General features: G+C 61.2%; 1 protein-coding gene across 1 annotated transcript; it reads left to right on the forward strand.

Moving 5' to 3' along the window:
• Positions 1-3,043: 3,043 nt before the first annotated feature.
• LOC144740056 (tripeptidyl-peptidase 2-like) lies at positions 3,044-16,461 on the forward strand (the record flags this gene model as incomplete). Its single annotated transcript, XM_078622940.1, has 5 exons — positions 3,044-3,150; positions 6,221-6,360; positions 12,565-12,670; positions 14,601-14,861; positions 16,330-16,461. Coding segments are annotated over 4 exons (524 nt in total), but the record flags the coding sequence as incomplete, so codon positions are not given.
• Between the last annotated feature and the right edge of the window lie 1,039 nt (positions 16,462-17,500).

The following is a 17,500-nucleotide window of genomic DNA, read 5'->3' on the forward strand; positions in this document are numbered from 1 at the left end:
GTGTGGGTGGGTGGGTGGGTGGGTGGGGGTGTGGGTGGGTGTGTGGGTGGGTGGGTGTGTGGGTGGGTGGGTGGGTGGGGGTGTGGGTGGGGGTGTGGGTGGGTGGGTGGGGGTGTGGGTGGGTGTGTGGGGGTGTGGGTGGGTGTGTGGGTGGGTGGGGGTGTGGGTGGGTGTGTGGGTGGGTGGGTGTGTGGGTGGGTGGGTGTGTGGGTATGAGTGTGTGTGTGATGAGAAGTGAGCGGGGTGGGTGGGTGGGGGTGTGGGTGGGTGTGTGGGTGGGTGGGTGTGTGGGTGGGTGTGTGGGTGGGTGGGTGGGGGTGTGGGTGGGGGTGTGGGTGGGTGGGTGGGGGTGTGGGTGTGTGGGTGGGTGGGTGTGTGGGTGGGTGGGTGTGTGGGTATGAGTGTGTGTGTGTGTGATGAGAAGTGAGCGGGGTGGGTGGGTGTGGGTGGGTGGGTGGGTGGGTGGGTGGGTGGGTGTGTGGGTGGGTGGGTGGGTGTGTGGGTGGGTGTGTGGGTGGGTTGGTGTGTGGGTGGGTTGGTGTGTGGGTGGGTGTGTGTGGGTGGGTGTGTGGGTGGGTTGGTGTGTGGGTGGGTGTGTGTGGGTGGGTGGGTGGGTGTGTGTGTGGGTGTGTGGGTGGGTGTGTGGGTGTGTGGGTGGGTGGGTGTGTGTGGGTGGGTGGGTGGGTGTGGGTGGGTGTGTGGGTGGGTGGGTGTGTGGGTGGGTGTGTGGGTGGGTGGGTGTGGGGCTGGGTGGGTGGGTGTGGGGCTGGGGGTGTGTGTGGGTGGGTGTGTGTGGGTGGGTGTGTGTCTGTGTGTGTGTCTATTTGTGTCTGTATGTCAGTGTATGTGTGTCAGTGTATGGGTGTGGGTGGGTGTGTGGGTGGGTGTGTTAGTTGATGGGTGCGTGGGTGGGTGTGTGTCTGTGTGTGTGTGAGAGTGTGTTTGTCTGTGTGTGTGTGTCTGTGTGTTATGTGTGTGTGGGTGGGTGATGAGAAGTGAGGGGAGATGTGGGGGTGGGTGGGTGTGTCAGTGTGTGGGTGGGTGTGTGTCAGTGTGTGTGTCTGTGTGTGATTGTGTGTGTGTGTGATGAGAAGTGGGCGGGGTGGGTGGGTTGGTGGGTGTGTGGGGGTGTGGGTGGGTGTGTGTGGGTGGGTGTGTCTATTTGTGTCTGTGTGTGTGTCAGTGTGTGTGTCAGTGTATGGGTGTGGGTGGGTGTGTGAGTGGGTGTTTGTGTGGGTGTCTGTGTGTGTGTGTGAGAGTGTGTTTGTCAATGTGTGTGTGTCAGTGTGTGTGTCTATATGTGTTTGTGTGTATGTGTGTGTGTCAGTGTTTGTGTGTGTCAGTGTGTGTGTCTGTGTGTGTGACTGTGTGTCTTTGTGTATCAGTGTCTGTGTGTGTGTGTGTCTATGTGTGTGTGTGTGTCAGTGTGTGGTTCAGTGTGTGTGTCTGTGTCAGCCAATTGGGGTTTGGCCGCCCTCCCCTGGATCGCCTTGCCAGGCACGCTGAGGAGAGGCTTGCGGAGCCCCAATGCGGTTTCAGGAAAGGGCGGTCCTGCACAGATGCCATATTTTCTGTCCGTCTGCTACAGCAGAGGTGTAGGGAATTCCAACAAGACCTGCATCTCTGCTTTATTGACCTGGTCAAGGCCTATGATACCATCAGTAGGCCTGGGCTCTGGGTTGTTCTTCGTGCTTTCGGAGTCCCTGACCCTCTGCTCACGATCATTAAGGACCTTCATGATGGTGAGTGGGCCCGGGTAAAACTACGTGGCTGGGAGTCGGAGCCTTTCCCTGTACACCTTGGGGTGCGACAGGGATGTCCTCTGGCTCCCACATTAATTAACATCTATTTTGACCGCGTAGTTCGTGAAGCCTTCAATAGCTGTACTGGGGGAATTTCCATTTGGTACAGATATAATGGGAAGCTAATGGGGGCAGTAGTGGAGAGAGTGGAGAGTTTCCCATACCTGGGCAGTGTGCTCATGACTGACTCCGGTTTGACAGCAGAGGTCTCACTCCGAATTAGTCGAGCGGCAATATCTTTTCATCGGTTGCGTAACGCTGTGTGGAAGCTACCTGGTCTGTCGCTCCGCACGAAGCTTCAGGTCTTCTCAGCCACGGTCATTCCCCCCCTTATATACGCTTGCGAAACGTAGACCCCCCTAATGGTGCATTTTCGCCGGTTGGAAACATTTAGGCTGGCCTGCCTACGATCCATCCTGGGTTTAACCTGCAGGCTGGATTGTGTGAGGAGCTCACAAATCCTTGAAAGATCTGGGCAAAGTCCCATCAGTGAGCTCCTCCGGCAGGCAAGGCTGCGTTGGCTGGGTCATGTAGCCCGCATGCCGAGCCACCGCATGCCTAAACTGCTTTTGTTCGGCCGGATCGAGGGGGCTAAACGGGCGCGGCACGGGCTAGAGAAGAGATGGAGTGATGTGGTACAGGAGGACGTGGAGCTGAGTGGACTTGCCGATGACTGGTATCAGCGGTGACAAGATCGGCCTCAGTGGAGGAGGCTCGTGAAGGACGCTACTGGGCAGTTGGAGGCAGTCGCCCTCCAACAACAACGGAGGGCGGAGGAGCGACGCTCACAACAACGAGCGGAGCGCCGGGTGGCTAAAATGCAGCGAGTTGGCACAGTAGGGGGCACAGGTGGTGCATCAGCCAGTCATCTCGGTCATCTCAGTCAGTCGAACCGTGGCACCTGCTGGGTCTGACCCGTGACCTCCTGCCAGCGGGCGTTCGACACTTCACGTGGCCTCTAGGTGCACATGGCCTGGCACAAGCGTGGTGGTGACGTCACCGCCACTTAGTGGCGAATGGCGGTTGTTGTGTGTGTCTGTGTGAGTGTGAGTCTGTGTGTGTGTATGTCTGTGTGTGTGTGAGTGTGAGTCTGTGTGTGTGTATGTCTGTGTGTGTCTGTGTGTGTGTCTGTGTGTGTGTGTCTGTGTGTGTGTCTGTGTGTGTGAGTGTGTGTCTGTGTGTCTATGTGTGTGTCTGTGTGTCTGTGTGTCTATGTGTGTGTCTGTGTGTGTCTGAGTGAGTTCGTGTTGATGTCTCCCATCTTTCCAGGATCCCCAAGGGAAGCTCACCAGGCTGCTACCTCCAGGGGACCCTCTCGCTGTCTAAGAGCGAGCTGAGCAAGAGGGTGGTGAGTGACACTCACTCACTCACACACTCACTCACCACTCACTCACCACTCACTCACTCACCACTCACTCACTCACTCACCCACCCACTCACTCACTCACCCACTCACTCACTCACTCACCCACTCACTCACACACTCACTCACCCACTCACTCACTCACTCACCCACTCACTCACCACTCACTCACCAATCACTCACCCACCCACTCACTCACTCACCACTCATTCACCCACTCACTCACCCACCCACTCACCCACTCACTCATTCACTCACCCACTCACTCACTCTCTCACCACTCACTCACTCACCATTCCACTCACTCACCACTCACTCACTCACCACTCACTCACTCACCACTCACTCACTCACTCACCACTCACTCACCACTCACTCACCAATCACTCACCACTCACTCACCCACCCACTCACTCACTCACCCACTCACTCACTCACTCACCACTCACTCACCACTCACTCACTCGCTCACTCACTCACTACTCACTCACTCACCACTCACTCACTCGCTCACTCACTCACTATTCACTCACTCGCTCACCACTCACTCGCCCACTCACTCACTCACCACTCACTCACTCACCACTCACTCACACACTCACTCACTCACTCACTCACTCACACACTCACCACTCACTCACTCACCACTCACTCACTCACCACTCACTCACACACTCACTCACTCACCACTCACTCACTCACCACTCACTCACCACTCACTCACCACTCACCACTCACTCACGCACTCACTCACTCACTCACCACTCACTCACTCACTCACCACTCACTCACTCACCACTCACTCGCCCACTCACTCACTCACGCACTCACTCACTCTCTCACCACTCACTCACCACTCACTCACCACTCACTCACTCACCACTCACCATTCACTCACTCACCCACTCATTCACTCACCCACTCATTCACTCACCCACTCACTCACTCACCACTCACTCACCACTCACTCACTCGCTCAATCGCTCACTACTCACTCACTCACCACTCACTCACTCACCACTCACTCACTCACCACTCACTCACCATTCACTCACTCACCACTCACTCACCACTCACTCACTCACCACTCACTCACTCACTCACCACTCACCACTCACCACCTACATAACCACCCACCCACCCACCTACTCACCCACCCACTCTCTCTCTTTGAGTGTCTCTGTCTGTGTGTGTCTCTGTGTGTCTCTGTGCGTGTCCGTGTCTGTGTCTCTGTCTGTGTCTCATGTTTCCGTGTGTCTCTGTGCGTGTCCGTGTCTGTGTCTCATGTGTCCGTGTGTCTCTGTGTGTCTCTGTGTGTGTACGTGTCTCTGTGTGTGCGCTCGTGTCTGTGTCTCTGTCTGTGTCTCTGTCTCATGTGTCTGTGTGTCTCTTTGTGTGTCCGTGTCTCTGTGTGTGTCTCATGTATTCGTGTGTCTCTGTGTGTGTCCGTGTCTGTGTCTGTGTGTGTCTCATGTATCCGTGTGTCTCTGTGTGTGTCGGTGTCTCTGTGTGTGTCTCATGTATTCGTGTGTCTCTGTGTGTGTCCGTGTCTCTGTGTGTATGTGTCTCTGTGCGTGTCTGTGTGTCTGTCTGTGTGTGTGTGTGTCTGTGTGTCTCTGTGTGTCTCTGTCTGTGTCTCATGTGTCTCTGTCTGTGTGTGTGTGTCTGTGTGTCTCTGTCTGTGTCTCATGTGTCTCTGTCTGTGTGTGTGTGTCTGTGTGTCTCTGTGTGTCTCTGTCTGTGTCTCATGTGTCTCTGTGTCTCTGTCTGTGTGTGTGTGTCTGTGTGTCTCTGTCTGTGTCTGTCTGTGCGTGTCTGTCAGTGTGTCCGTGTCTCGTCTCCGTGTCTAAGAACTTCATTATCTACTGATGTCTCATCCGGTCACACACAATGAATCTTACCCTGTGTCTCCGTGTGTGTGTCTGTGTGTCTGTGTGTGTGTGTCTGTGTGTGTTTGTGTGTGTCTGTGTGTGTGTGTGTCTGTGTGTGTGTGTGTGTCTGTGTGTGTGTGTGTGTCTGTGAGTGTGTGTGTGTCTGTGTGAGTGTGAGTGTGTGTCTGTGTGTGTGTGAGTGTGTGTGTGTGTGTCTGTGTGAGTGTGTGTGTCTGTGTGTGTGTGTGTCTGTGTGTGTGTGTCTGTGTGTGTGTGTGTGTCTGTGTGTGTGTCTGTGTGTGTGAGTGTGAGTGTGTGTGTGTGTCTGTGTGTGTGTCTGTGTGTGTGTGTCTGTGTGTGTGTCTGTGTGTGTGTGTGTGTCTGTGTGTGTGTGAGTGTGTGTGTGTCTGTGTGTGTGTGAGTGTGTGTGTGTGAGTGTGTGTGTGTGAGTGTGTGTGTGTGTGTGTCTGTGTGTGTGTGTATGTGTGTGTGTGAGTGTGTGTGTGTCTGTGTGTGTGTGAGTGTGTGTGTGTGTGTGTGAGTGTGTGTGTGTATGTGTGTGTGTGTCTGTGTGTGTGTGTATGTGTGTGTGTGAGTGTGTGTGTGTCTGTGTGTGTGTGAGTGTGTGTGTGTCTGTGTGTGTGTGAGTGTGTGTGTGTCTGTGTGTGTGTGAGTGTGTGTGTGTCTGTGTGTGTGTCTGAGTGTGTGTGTGTCTGTGTGTGTGTCTGAGTGTGTGTCTGTGTGTGTGTGTGTCTGTGTGTGTGTGTGTCTGTGTGTGTGTCTGTGTGTGTGTCTGTGTGTGTGTCTGTGTGTGTGTCTGTGTGTGTGTCTGTGTGTGTGTGTGTGTCTGTGTGTGTGTCTGTGTGTGAGTGTGTGTCTGTGTGTGTGTGAGTGTGTGTGTGTATGTATGTGTGTGTGAGTGTGTGTGTGTCTGTGTGTGTGTGAGTGTGTGTGTCTGTGTGTGTGTGAGTGTGTGTGTGTCTGTGTGTGTGTGAGTGTGTGTGTGTCTGTGTGTGTGTCTGAGTGTGTGTCTGTGTGTGTGTGTGTCTGTGTGTGTGTCTGTGTGTGTGTCTGTGTGTGTGTCTGTGTGTGTGTCTGTGTGTGTGTGTCTGTGTGTGTGTCTGTGTGTGTGAGTGTGTCTGTGTGTGTGTGTCTGTGTGTGTGTGAGTGTGTGTGTGTCTCAGAACTTCCCCTTCTACTACCACCTGGTGGCGGCGCCGTCCAAGCCCAAGAGCGGCGGCCGTGGGGATCGCGACCGTCCACGGGACCCCAGCGACGAGTTCTACGAAGCACTCAGAGACCTCAAGATCAGCTGGCTGGGGAAGTGAGTGGCTGGGTGGGTGGGTGGGTGAGTGGGTGGGTGGGTGGGTGGGTGAGTGGGTGGGTGAGTGGGTGGGTGGGTGAGTGGGTGGGTGGGTGGGTGGGTGAGTGGGTGGGTGGGTGAGTGGGTGGCTGGGTGGGTGGGTGAGTGGGTGAGTGGCTGGCTGGGTGGGTGGGTGAGTGGGTGGGTGGGTGAGTGGGTGAGTGGGTGGGTGAGTGGGTGAGTGGCTGGGTGGGTGGGTGGGTGAGTGGGTGAGTGGCTGGGTGGGTGGGTGGGTGTGTGGGTGAGTGGCTGGCTGGGTGGGTGGGTGGGTGAGTGGGTGGGTGAGTGAGTGAGTGAGTGGGTGGGTGGGTGGGTGGGTGGGTGAGTGGGTGGGTGGGTGAGTGGCTGGGTGGGTGGGTGAGTGGGTGAGTGGGTGGGTGGGTGAGTGAGTGAGTGGGTGGGTGGGTGGGTGAGTGGGTGGGTGGGTGAGTGGGTGGGTGGGTGAGTGGGTGGGTGGGTGGGTGGGTGGGTGAGTGGGTGGGTGAGTGGGTGGGTGGGTGGGTGAGTGGGTGGGTGGGTGAGTGGGTGGGTGGGTGGGTGGGTGGGTGAGTGGGTGGGTGAGTGGGTGGGTGAGTGGGTGAGTGGCTGGGTGGGTGGGTGGGTGAGTGGGTGAGTGGCTGGCTGGGTGGGTGGGTGAGTGGGTGGGTGGGTGGGTGGGTGAGTGGGTGAGTGGGTGGGTGGGTGAGTGGGTGAGTGGGTGGGTGGGTGAGTGGGTGGGTGGGTGAGTGGGTGGGTGGGTGGGTGGGTGAGTGGGTGGGTGGGTGAGTGGGTGGGTGGGTGGGTGAGTGGGTGGGTGGGTGGGTGAGTGGGTGGGTGGGTGGGTGGGTGAGTGGGTGGGTGGGTGGGTGGGTGGGTGAGTGGGTGGGTGGGTGGGTGGGTGAGTGGGTGGGTTGGTGGGTGAGTGGGTGGGTGGGTGAGTGGGTGGGTGAGTGGGTGAGTGGCTGGGTGGGTGGGTGGGTGAGTGGGTGAGTGGCTGGCTGGGTGGGTGGGTGAGTGGCTGGCTGGGTGGGTGGGTGAGTGGGTGGGTGGGTGGGTGGGTGGGTGAGTGGGTGGGTGGGTGGGTGGGTGGGTGAGTGGGTGGGTGGGTGAGTGGTTGGGTGGGTGGGTGAGTGGCTGGGTGGGTGGGTGAGTGGGTGAGTGGGTGGGTGGGTGAGTGAGTGGGTGGGTGGGTGGGTGAGTGGGTGGGTGGGTGGGTGAGTGGGTGGGTGGGTGAGTGGGTGGGTGGGTGGGTGAGTGGGTGGGTGAGTGGGTGGGTGGGTGGGTGAGTGGGTGAGTGGCTGGCTGGGTGGGTGGGTGAGTGGGTGGGTGGGTGAGTGGGTGGGTGGGTGGGTGAGTGGGTGGGTGGGTGAGTGGGTGGGTGGGTGGGTGGGTGGGTGAGTGGGTGGGTGGGTGAGTGGGTGGGTGGGTGGGTGAGTGGGTGGGTTGGTGAGTGGGTGGGTGGGTGGGTGAGTGGGTGGGTGGGTGAGTGGGTGGGTGGGTGGGTGAGTGGGTGGGTGGGTGAGTGGGTGGGTGGGTGGGTGGGTGGGTGAGTGGGTGGGTGGGTGAGTGGGTGGGTGGCTGGGTGGGTGGGTGGGTGAGTGGGTGAGTGGCTGGCTGGGTGGGTGGGTGAGTGGGTGGGTGGGTGAGTGGGTGAGTGGGTGAGTGGCTGGGTGGGTGGGTGGGTGAGTGGGTGAGTGGCTGGGTGGGTGGGTGGGTGTGTGGGTGAGTGGCTGGCTGGGTGGGTGGGTGGGTGAGTGGGTGGGTGGGTGAGTGAGTGAGTGGGTGGGTGAGTGAGTGAGTGAGTGGGTGGGTGGGTGGGTGAGTGGGTGGGTGGGTGGGTGAGTGGCTGGGTGGGTGGGTGAGTGGCTGGGTGGGTGGGTGGGTGAGTGGGTGAGTGGGTGGGTGGGTGAGTGAGTGGGTGGGTGGGTGAGTGGGTGGGTGGGTGGGTGGGTGGGTGAGTGGGTTGGTGGGTGGGTGGGTGGGTGAGTGGGTGGGTGGGTGGGTGGGTGGGTGAGTGGGTGGGTGGGTGGGTGGGTGGGTGAGTGGGTGGGTGGGTGAGTGGGTGGGTGAGTGGGTGAGTGGCTGGGTGGGTGGGTGAGTGGGTGAGTGGCTGGCTGGGTGGGTGGGTGAGTGGGTGGGTGGGTGGGTGGGTGAGTGGGTGGGTGGGTGAGTGGGTGGGTGAGTGAGTGGGTGGGTGGGTGGGTGAGTGGGTGGGTGGGTGGGTGGGTGAGTGGGTGGGTGGGTGGTTGAGTGGGTGAGTGGCTGGCTGGCTGGGTGGGTGGGTGAGTGGGTGAGTGGCTGGGTGGGTGGGTGAGTGGGTGGGTGGGTGAGTGGGTGGGTGGGTGGGTGAGTGGCTGGGTGGGTGGGTGAGTGGGTGGATGGGTGAGTGGGTGGGTGGGTGGGTGGGTGGGTGAGTGAGTGGGTGGGTGGGTGGGTGAGTGGGTGGGTGGGTGGGTGAGTGGGTGGGTGGGTGGGTGAGTGGGTGGGTGGGTGGGTGAGTGGGTGGGTGGGTGGGTGAGTGGGTGGGTGGGTGGGTGAGTGGGTGGGTGGGTGGGTGAGTGGGTGGGTGAGTGGGTGGGTGGGTGAGTGGGTGGGTGAGTGGGTGGGTGAGTGGCTGGCTGGGGAAGTGAGTGGCTGGGTGGGTGGGTGAGTGGGTGGGTGGGTGGGTGGGTGAGTGGGTGGGTGGGTGGGTGAGTGGGTGGGTGAGTGGGTGGGTGGGTGGGTGGGGGGGTGGGTGGGTGGGGGGCTGGGTGGGTGGGTGGGGGGCTGGGTGGGTGGGTGGGGGGCTGGGTGGGTGGGTGGGTGAGTGGGTGGGTGAGTGAGTGGCTGGCTGGGGAAGTGAGTGGCTGGGTGGGTGGGTGAGTGAGTGGGTGGCTGGGTGGGTGGGTGAGTGGGTGGGTGGGTAGGTGGGTGAGTGAGTGGGTGGCTGGGTGGGTGGGTGGGTGGGTGGGTGAGTGGGTGGGTGGGTGGGTGGGTGAGTGGCTGGCTGGGTGGGTGGGTGAGTGGGTGGGTGAGTGAGTGGGTGGGTGGGTGGGTGAGTGGGTGGGTGGGTGAGTGAGTGAGTGGGTGGCTGGGTGGGTGGGTGGGTGAGTGGCTGGCTGGGTGGGTGGGTGAGTGGGTGGGTGAGTGGCTGGGTGGGTGGGTGAGTGGGTGGGTGAGTGGGTGGGTGGGTGAGTGGGTGGGTGGGTGGGTAGGTGAGTGGGTGGGTGGGTGGGTGAGTGAGTGGGTGGGTGAGTGGGTGGGTGGGTGGGTGAGTGGGTGAGTGGGTGGGTGAGTGGGTGGGTGGGTGGGTGGGTGAGTGGGTGGGTGGGTGGGTGGGTGAGTGGGTGGGTGGGTGGGTGAGTGGGTGGGTGGGTGGGTGGGTGAGTGGGTGGGTGGGTGGGTGAGTGGGTGAGTGGGTGGGTGAGTGGGTGAGTGGGTGGGTGAGTGGGTGGGTGGGTGGGTGAGTGGGTGGGTGGGTGAGTGGGTGGGTTGGTGAGTGGGTGGGTGGGTGAGTGGGTGGGTGGGTGGGTGGGTGAGTGGGTGGGTGAGTGGGTGGGTGGGTGGGTGAGTGGGTGGGTGAGTGGGTGAGTGGGTGGGTGGGTGAGTGGGTGGGTGGGTGGGTGGGTGAGTGAGTGGGTGGGTGGGTGAGTGGGTGGGTGGGTGGGTGAGTGGGTGGGTTGGTGAGTGGGTGGGTGGGTGGGTGAGTGGGTGGGTGGGTGAGTATGTGGGTGGGTGGGTGAGTGGGTGGGTGGGTGAGTGGGTGAGTGGGTGGGTGGGTGAGTGAGTGGGTGGGTGGGTGGGTGGGTGAGTGGGTGGGTGGGTGAGTGGGTGAGTGGGTGAGTGGGTGGGTGGGTGAGTGGGTGGGTGGGTGAGTGAGTGAGTGAGTGAGTGGGTGGGTGGGTGGGTGGGTGGGTGAGTGGGTGGGTGGGTGAGTGGCTGGCTGGGGAAGTGAGTGGCTGGGTGGGTGGGTGGGTGAGTGAGTGAGTGAGTGGGTGGGTGGGTGGGTGAGTGGGTCGGTGGGTGAGTGGCTGGCTGGGGAAGTGAGTGGCTGGGTGGGTGGGTGGGTCGGTGGGTGAGTGGGTGGGTGGGTGAGTGGGTGAGTGGGTGGGTGGGTGAGTGAGTGGGTGGGTGGGTGGGTGGGTGGGTGAGTGGGTGGGTGAGTCGGTGGGTGGGTGGGTGGGTGAGTCGGTGGGTGGGTGGGTGAGTGGGTGAGTGGGTGGGTGGGTGAGTGGGTGGGTGAGTGGGTGAGTGGGTGGGTGGGTGAGTGGGTGGGTGAGTGAGTGAGTGGGTTTGTGGGTGGGTGGGTGAGTGGGTGGGTGGGTGGGTGAGTGGCTGGCTGGGGAAGTGAGTGGCTGGGTGGGTGGGTGGGTGAGTGAGTGAGTGAGTGGGTGGGTGGGTGGGTGGGTGGGTGAGTGGGTGGGTGAGTGGCTGGCTGGGGAAGTGAGTGGCTGGGTGGGTGGGTGGGTGAGTGGGTGGGTTGGTGAGTGGGTGGGTGGGTGAGTGAGTGGGTGGGTGGGTGAGTGAGTGGGTGGGTGGGTGGGTGAGTGGGTGGGTGGGTGAGTGGGTGGCTGGGGAAGTGAGTGGCTGGGTGGGTGGGTGGGTGAGTGAGTGGGTGGGTGGGTGGGTGAGTGGGTGGGTGGGTGAGTGAGTGAGTGGGTGGGTGGGTGGGTGGGTGGGTGAGTGGCTGGCTGGGGAAGTGAGTGGCTGGGTGGGTGGGTGGGTGAGTGAGTGGGTGGGTGGGTGGGTGAGTGGCTGGCTGGGGAAGTGAGTGGCTGGGTGGGTGGGTGGGTGAGTGGGTGGGTGGGTGAGTGGGTGAGTGGGTGGGTGAGTGAGTGGGTGGGTGGGTGGGTGGGTGGGTGAGTGGGTGGGTGGGTGGGTGGGTGAGTGGGTGGGTGAGTGAGTGAGTGAGTGGGTGGGTGGGTGGGTGAGTGAGTGGGTGGGTGGGTGAGTGGGTGGGTGGGTGGGTGGGTGAGTGGGTGGGTGGGTGAGTGAGTGGGTGGGTGGGTGAGTGAGTGGGTGGGTGGGTGGGTGAGTGGGTGGGTGGGTGGGTGGGTGGGTGAGTGAGTGAGTGGGTGGGTGGGTGAGTGAGTGGGTGGGTGGGTGAGTGGGTGGGTGAGTGGGTGGGTGGGTGGGTGGGTGAGTGGGTGGGTGGGTGAGTGGGTGGGTGGGTGGGTGGGTGAGTGGGTGGGTGGGTGGGTGAGTGGGTGGGTGGGTGGGTGAGTGGGTGGGTGAGTGGGTGAGTGGGTGGGTGGGTGGGTGAGTGGGTGGGTGAGTGAGTGAGTGAGTGGGTGGGTGGGTGGGTGGGTGGGTGAGTGGGTGGGTGGGTGGGTGAGTGGCTGGCTGGGGAAGTGAGTGGCTGGGTGGGTGGGTGGGTGAGTGAGTGAGTGAGTGAGTGGGTGGGTGAGTGGGTGGGTGGGTGGGTGAGTGGCTGGCTGGGGAAGTGAGTGGCTGGGTGGGTGGGTGAGTGGGTGGGTGGGTGAGTGGGTGGGTGGGTGGGTGAGTGAGTGGGTGGGTGAGTGGGTGAGTGGGTGGGTGGGTGAGTGGGTGGGTGAGTGGGTGAGTGGGTGGGTGGGTGAGTGGGTGGGTGAGTGAGTGAGTGAGTGGGTGGGGTGGGTGGGTGGGTGAGTGGGTGGGTGGGTGGGTGAGTGGCTGGCTGGGGAAGTGAGTGGCTGGGTGGGTGGGTGGGTGAGTGAGTGAGTGAGTGGGTGGGTGGGTGGGTGGGTGAGTGGGTGGGTGGGTGGGTGAGTGGCTGGCTGGGGAAGTGAGTGGCTGGGTGGGTGGGTGGGTGAGTGAGTGAGTGAGTGGGGGTGGGTGGGTGGGTGAGTGGGTGGGTGGGTGGGTGAGTGGCTGGCTGGGGAAGTGAGTGGCTGGGTGAGTGGGTGGGTGGGTGGGTGGGTGGGTGGGTGAGTGAGTGGGTGAGTGGGTGAGTGGGTGGGTGAGTGGGTGGTTGGGTGGGTGGGTGAGTGGGTGGGTGGGTGGGTGGGTGGGTGAGTGGGTGGGGGTGGGTGGGTGAGTGGGTGGGTGGGTGAGTGGGTGGGTGGGTGGGTGGGTGGGTGAGTGGGTGGGTGAGTGGGTGGGTGGGTGGGTGGGTGAGTGAGTGGGTGAGCGTGCGGGTGAGCGAGCGTGTGGGCGAGCGTGTGGGCGAGCGAGTGAGTGGGTGAGCGTGTGGGTGAGCGTGTGGGTGAGCGTGCGTGTGCGTGCCAGGCTGGGTGTCGCCAGCAGTGCCCTCTACGAGGAGCTGAAGGTCGACTTCCCGGCTCACCTCCCACTCCACCTCGCTCGCCTCCAGCAGCTCGACTCCGCTGACAAGGTAGCACCCTCACCACCACCACGCTCACCACCATCCTCACCACCATCCTCACCACCACACTCACCACCACACTCACCACCACACTCACCACCACACTCACCACCACACTCACCACCACACTCACCACCACACTCACCACCACACCTCCACCACACTCACCCCACACTCACCACCACACTCACCACCACACTCCCACCACACTCACCACCACACTCACCACCACACTCACCCCACACTCACCCCCACACTCACCACCACACTCACCACCACACTCACCACCCACACTCACCCCCACACTCACCCCCACACCACCACCACACTCACCACCACACTCACCACCACACACCACCACACTCACCACCACACTCACCACCACACTCACCACCACACTCACCACCACACTCACCACACACTCACCACCACACTCACCACACACTCACCACCACACTCACCACCACACTCACCACCACTACACTCACCACCACACTCACCACCACTACACTCACTAACACACTCACCACCACACTCCACCACCACACTCACCACCACACTCACCACTACACTCACCACCACACTCACCACCACACTCACCACCACACTCACTAACACACTCACCACTACACTCACCACCACACTCACCACCACACTCACCACTACACTCACCACCACACTCACCACCACACCACCACTACACTCACCACCACACTCACCACCACACTCACCACCACACTCACCCCCACACTCACCCCCACACTCACCACCACACTCACCACCACACTCACCACCACACTCACCACCACACTCACCACCACACTCACCACCACACTCACCACCACACTCACCACCACACTCACCAACACACTCACCACCACACTCACCAGCACACTCACCACCACACTCACCACCACACTCACCACCACTACACTCACCACCACACTCACCACCACTACACTCACTAACACACTCACCACCACACTCACCACCACACTCACCACCACACTCACCACTACACTCACCACCACACTCACCACCACACTCACCACCACACTCACCACCACACTCACCACCACTACACTCACCACCACACTCACCACCACCACACTCACCACCACACTCACCACCACACTCACTACCACACTCACCACCACACTCACCACCACACTCACCACCACACTCACCACCACACTCACTACCACACTCACCACCACACTCACCACCACACTCACCACCACACTCACCACCACACTCACCACCACCACACTCACCACCACCACACTCACCACCACCACACTCACCACCACACTCACCACCACCACACTCACCACCACCACACTCACCACCACCACACTCACCACCACACTCACCACCACTACACTCACCACCACACTCACCACCACCACACTCACCACCACACTCACCACCACACTCACTACCACACTCACCACCACACTCACCACCACACTCACCACCACACTCACCCACCACACTCACCACCACACTCACCACCACCACACTCCACCACCACCACACTCACCACCACCACACTCACCACCACCACACTCACCACCACACTCACCACCACACTCACCACCACACTCACCACCACACTCACTACCACACTCACCACCACACTCACCACCACACTCACCACCACACTCACCTTCATCATCACCTTCACCACCCTCACCACCACCGATGGTAACAACAATGATAACGATGGTAACGACGATGGTAACGATGGTAACGACGATGGTAACGATGGTAACGACGATGCCCCGCCCCCCCGCTAGGAGCGTGTCCATCGTCTGGGCGAGGTGGTGGCGTCTTGTGACCTCGTGCTGTCTATGATGACGATGTTAACGATGGTAACGACGGTAACGATGGTAACGATGATAACGATGGTAACGACGATGCCCCGCCACCCCGCTAGGAGCGTGTCCAGCGTCTGGGCGAGGTGGTGGCGGCCTGTGACCTCGTCCTGTCGCTGGTAACGGCGATGATGACGATGGTGACGATGGTAACAACGATGGTAACGATGGTAACGACGATGTCCCCGCTAGGAGCGTGTCCAGCGTCTGGGCGAGGTGGTGGCGGCCTGTGACCTCGTCCTGTCGCTGGTCGACCGCGTCGCCCTCTCATCCTTCTTCGGCCTCAAGAACGACGCTCGGCCCGAAGCCTCGGCCCTCAAGAGGTCAGGGGTCACCGTGGGGTCGTGGTCGGTCGCTGGGGGTCACCGGTGGGTCGTGTCGGTCGCTGGGGTCACCGTGGGTCATTTCGGTCGCTGGGGGTCACCGTGGGTCATGTCGGTCTCTGGGGTCACCGTGGGTCGTGTCGGTCTCTGGGGTCACCGTGGGTCATGTCGGTCTCTGGGGGTCACCGTGGGTCGTGTCGGTCTCTGGGGGTCACCGTGGGTCGTGTCGGTCGCTGGGGGTCACCGTGGGTCATGTCGGTCTCTGGGGGTCACCGTGGGTCGTGTCGGTCTCTGGGGTCACCGTGGGTCGTGTCGGTCGCTGGGGTCACCGTGGGCCGTGTCGGTCGCTGGGGGTCACCGTGGGTCGTGTCGGTCTCTGGGGTCACCGTGGGTCGTGTCGGTCGCTGGGGTCACCGTGGGGTCGTGTCGGTCTCTGGGGTCACCATGGGTCGTGTCGGTCGCTGGGGTCACTGTGGGTCATGTCGGTCTCTGGGGTCACCGTGGGTTGTGTCGGTCGCTGGGGTCACCGTGGGTCATGTCGGTCTCTGGGGTCACCGTGGGTCGTGTCGGTCTCTGGGGTCACCGTGGGTCATGTCGGTCTCTGGGGTCACCGTGGGTCGTGTCGGTCTCTGGGGTCACCGTGGGTCGTGTCGGTCTCTGGGGTCACCGTGGGTCATGTCGGTCTCTGGGGTCACCATGGGTCGTGTTGGTCGCTGGGGTCACCGTGGGTTGTGTCGGTCTCTGGGGTCACCGTGGGTCATGTCGGTCACTGGGGTCACCGTGGGTCATGTCGGTCACTGGGGTCACCGTGGGTCATGTCGGTCGCTGGGGTCACCGTGGGTCATGTCGGTCTCTGGGGTCACCGTGGGTCATGTCGGTCTCTGGGGTCACCGTGGGTCATGTCGGTCGCTGGGGTCACCGTGGGTCATGTCGGTCTCTGGGGTCACCGTGGGTCGTGTCGGTCGCTGGGGTCACCGTGGGTCGTGTCGGTCACTGGGGTCACCGTGGGTCGTGTCGGTCGCTGGGGTCACCGTGGGTCGTGTCGGTCGCTGGGGTCACCGTGGGTCGTGTCGGTCGCTGGGGTCACCGTGGGTCGTGTCGGTCGCTGGGGTCACCGTGGGTCGTGTCGGTCGCTGGGGTCACCGTGGGTCGTGTCGGTCGCTGGGGTCACCGTGGGTCGTGTCGGTCGCTGGGGTCACCGTGGGTCGTGTCGGTCGCTGGGGTCACCGTGGGTCGTGTCGGTCGCTGGGGTCACCGTGGGTCGTGTCGGTCGCTGGGGTCACCGTGGGTCGTGTTGGTGGGGGGGTTGTTGTGCCGATTGTTGTGGTTGATTTGGTTGTTGTGGTGGTGGTGGTTGTGTTGGTTAACCTGGTTGTTGTTGTTGTGGTTGTGGTGGTTGTGTTGGTTAACCTGGTTGTTGTTGTTGTGGTTGTGGTGGTTGTGTTGGTTGTTGTCTGTCATCCCCCAGTGAGATGGAGCGCCGCAGGTCTCTGCTGGTGGAGGTTTTGTGCCGCAAGGGTTTGGCGATTGCTGACCGCATCCTGTCGGCACGTCCCACCCCGACGGACCTCGCCTTGATCCCAGCCTCCTCCTCCTCCTCATCATCATCATCATCAGCAGCATCATCAGCAGCAGCAGCAGCATCACGGCAGTATCAGCGGCGGCAGTATCAGCATCAGCAGCAGCGTCAGCGGTGTCGCTGTCAGAATCATCATCATCATCAGCGGCAGTATCATCATCATCAGCGGCGGCGGCGTCGGAAGTTGTGGTGGACATAGCAGGGCACATTGAGGTCATCATCGAAACGTCGTCGTCATCGTCGTCGTCGTCGTCATCATCATCAGCAGCGTCATCGCCACCGCCATCGTTGTCGGCAAAGGCTGCTGATGATGGTGGTGGTGTTGGTGGTGATTTTGCTGTTGTGTTAGCTGCTGCTGCTGCTGATGATGATGGTGGTGGTAGTGGTGGCGGTGGTGAATCCGCTGTTGTGTTAGCTGCTGCTGCTGATGATGACGATGCTGCTGATGATGATGATTCTGCTGCTGCTGCGGTTTATGATGCTGGTACTGCTGCTGCTGTTGCTGCTGCTGCTGCTGGTGACGGCGCTGCTGATGATGCTGCTGATCGGGCAGCTCTTCAGGAGGTCTACACGGAAATCCTCAAGTGGGCCGACCTCACGGACTCCAAGGTCAGCACACGGACACGCACGCAGACACACTCACACGCAGACACACACACACACAGACACACAGACACACACACGCAGACACACACACGCACAGACACACACACACACAGACACACACGCACACAGACACGCACACAGACACGCACACACACAGACACACGCAGACACGCACACACACAGACACACACGCACGCAGACACGCACACACACAGACACACACGCACACAGACACGCACACACACAGACACACGCAGACACGCACACACACAGACACACACGCACGCAGACACGCACACACACAGACACACACGCACGCAGACACACTCACAGACACGCAGACACACTCACAGACACGCACACACACAGACACACACACAGACACACACACACGCAGACACGCACACACACAGACACGCAGACACACACACACGCAGACACACACGCACACAGA

This window comes from Lampetra planeri, unplaced genomic scaffold, assembly GCF_965212315.1.
Source record: "Lampetra planeri unplaced genomic scaffold, kcLamPlan1.2.h2 scaffold_1873, whole genome shotgun sequence".
NCBI classification, from domain to species: domain Eukaryota; kingdom Metazoa; phylum Chordata; class Hyperoartia; order Petromyzontiformes; family Petromyzontidae; genus Lampetra; species Lampetra planeri.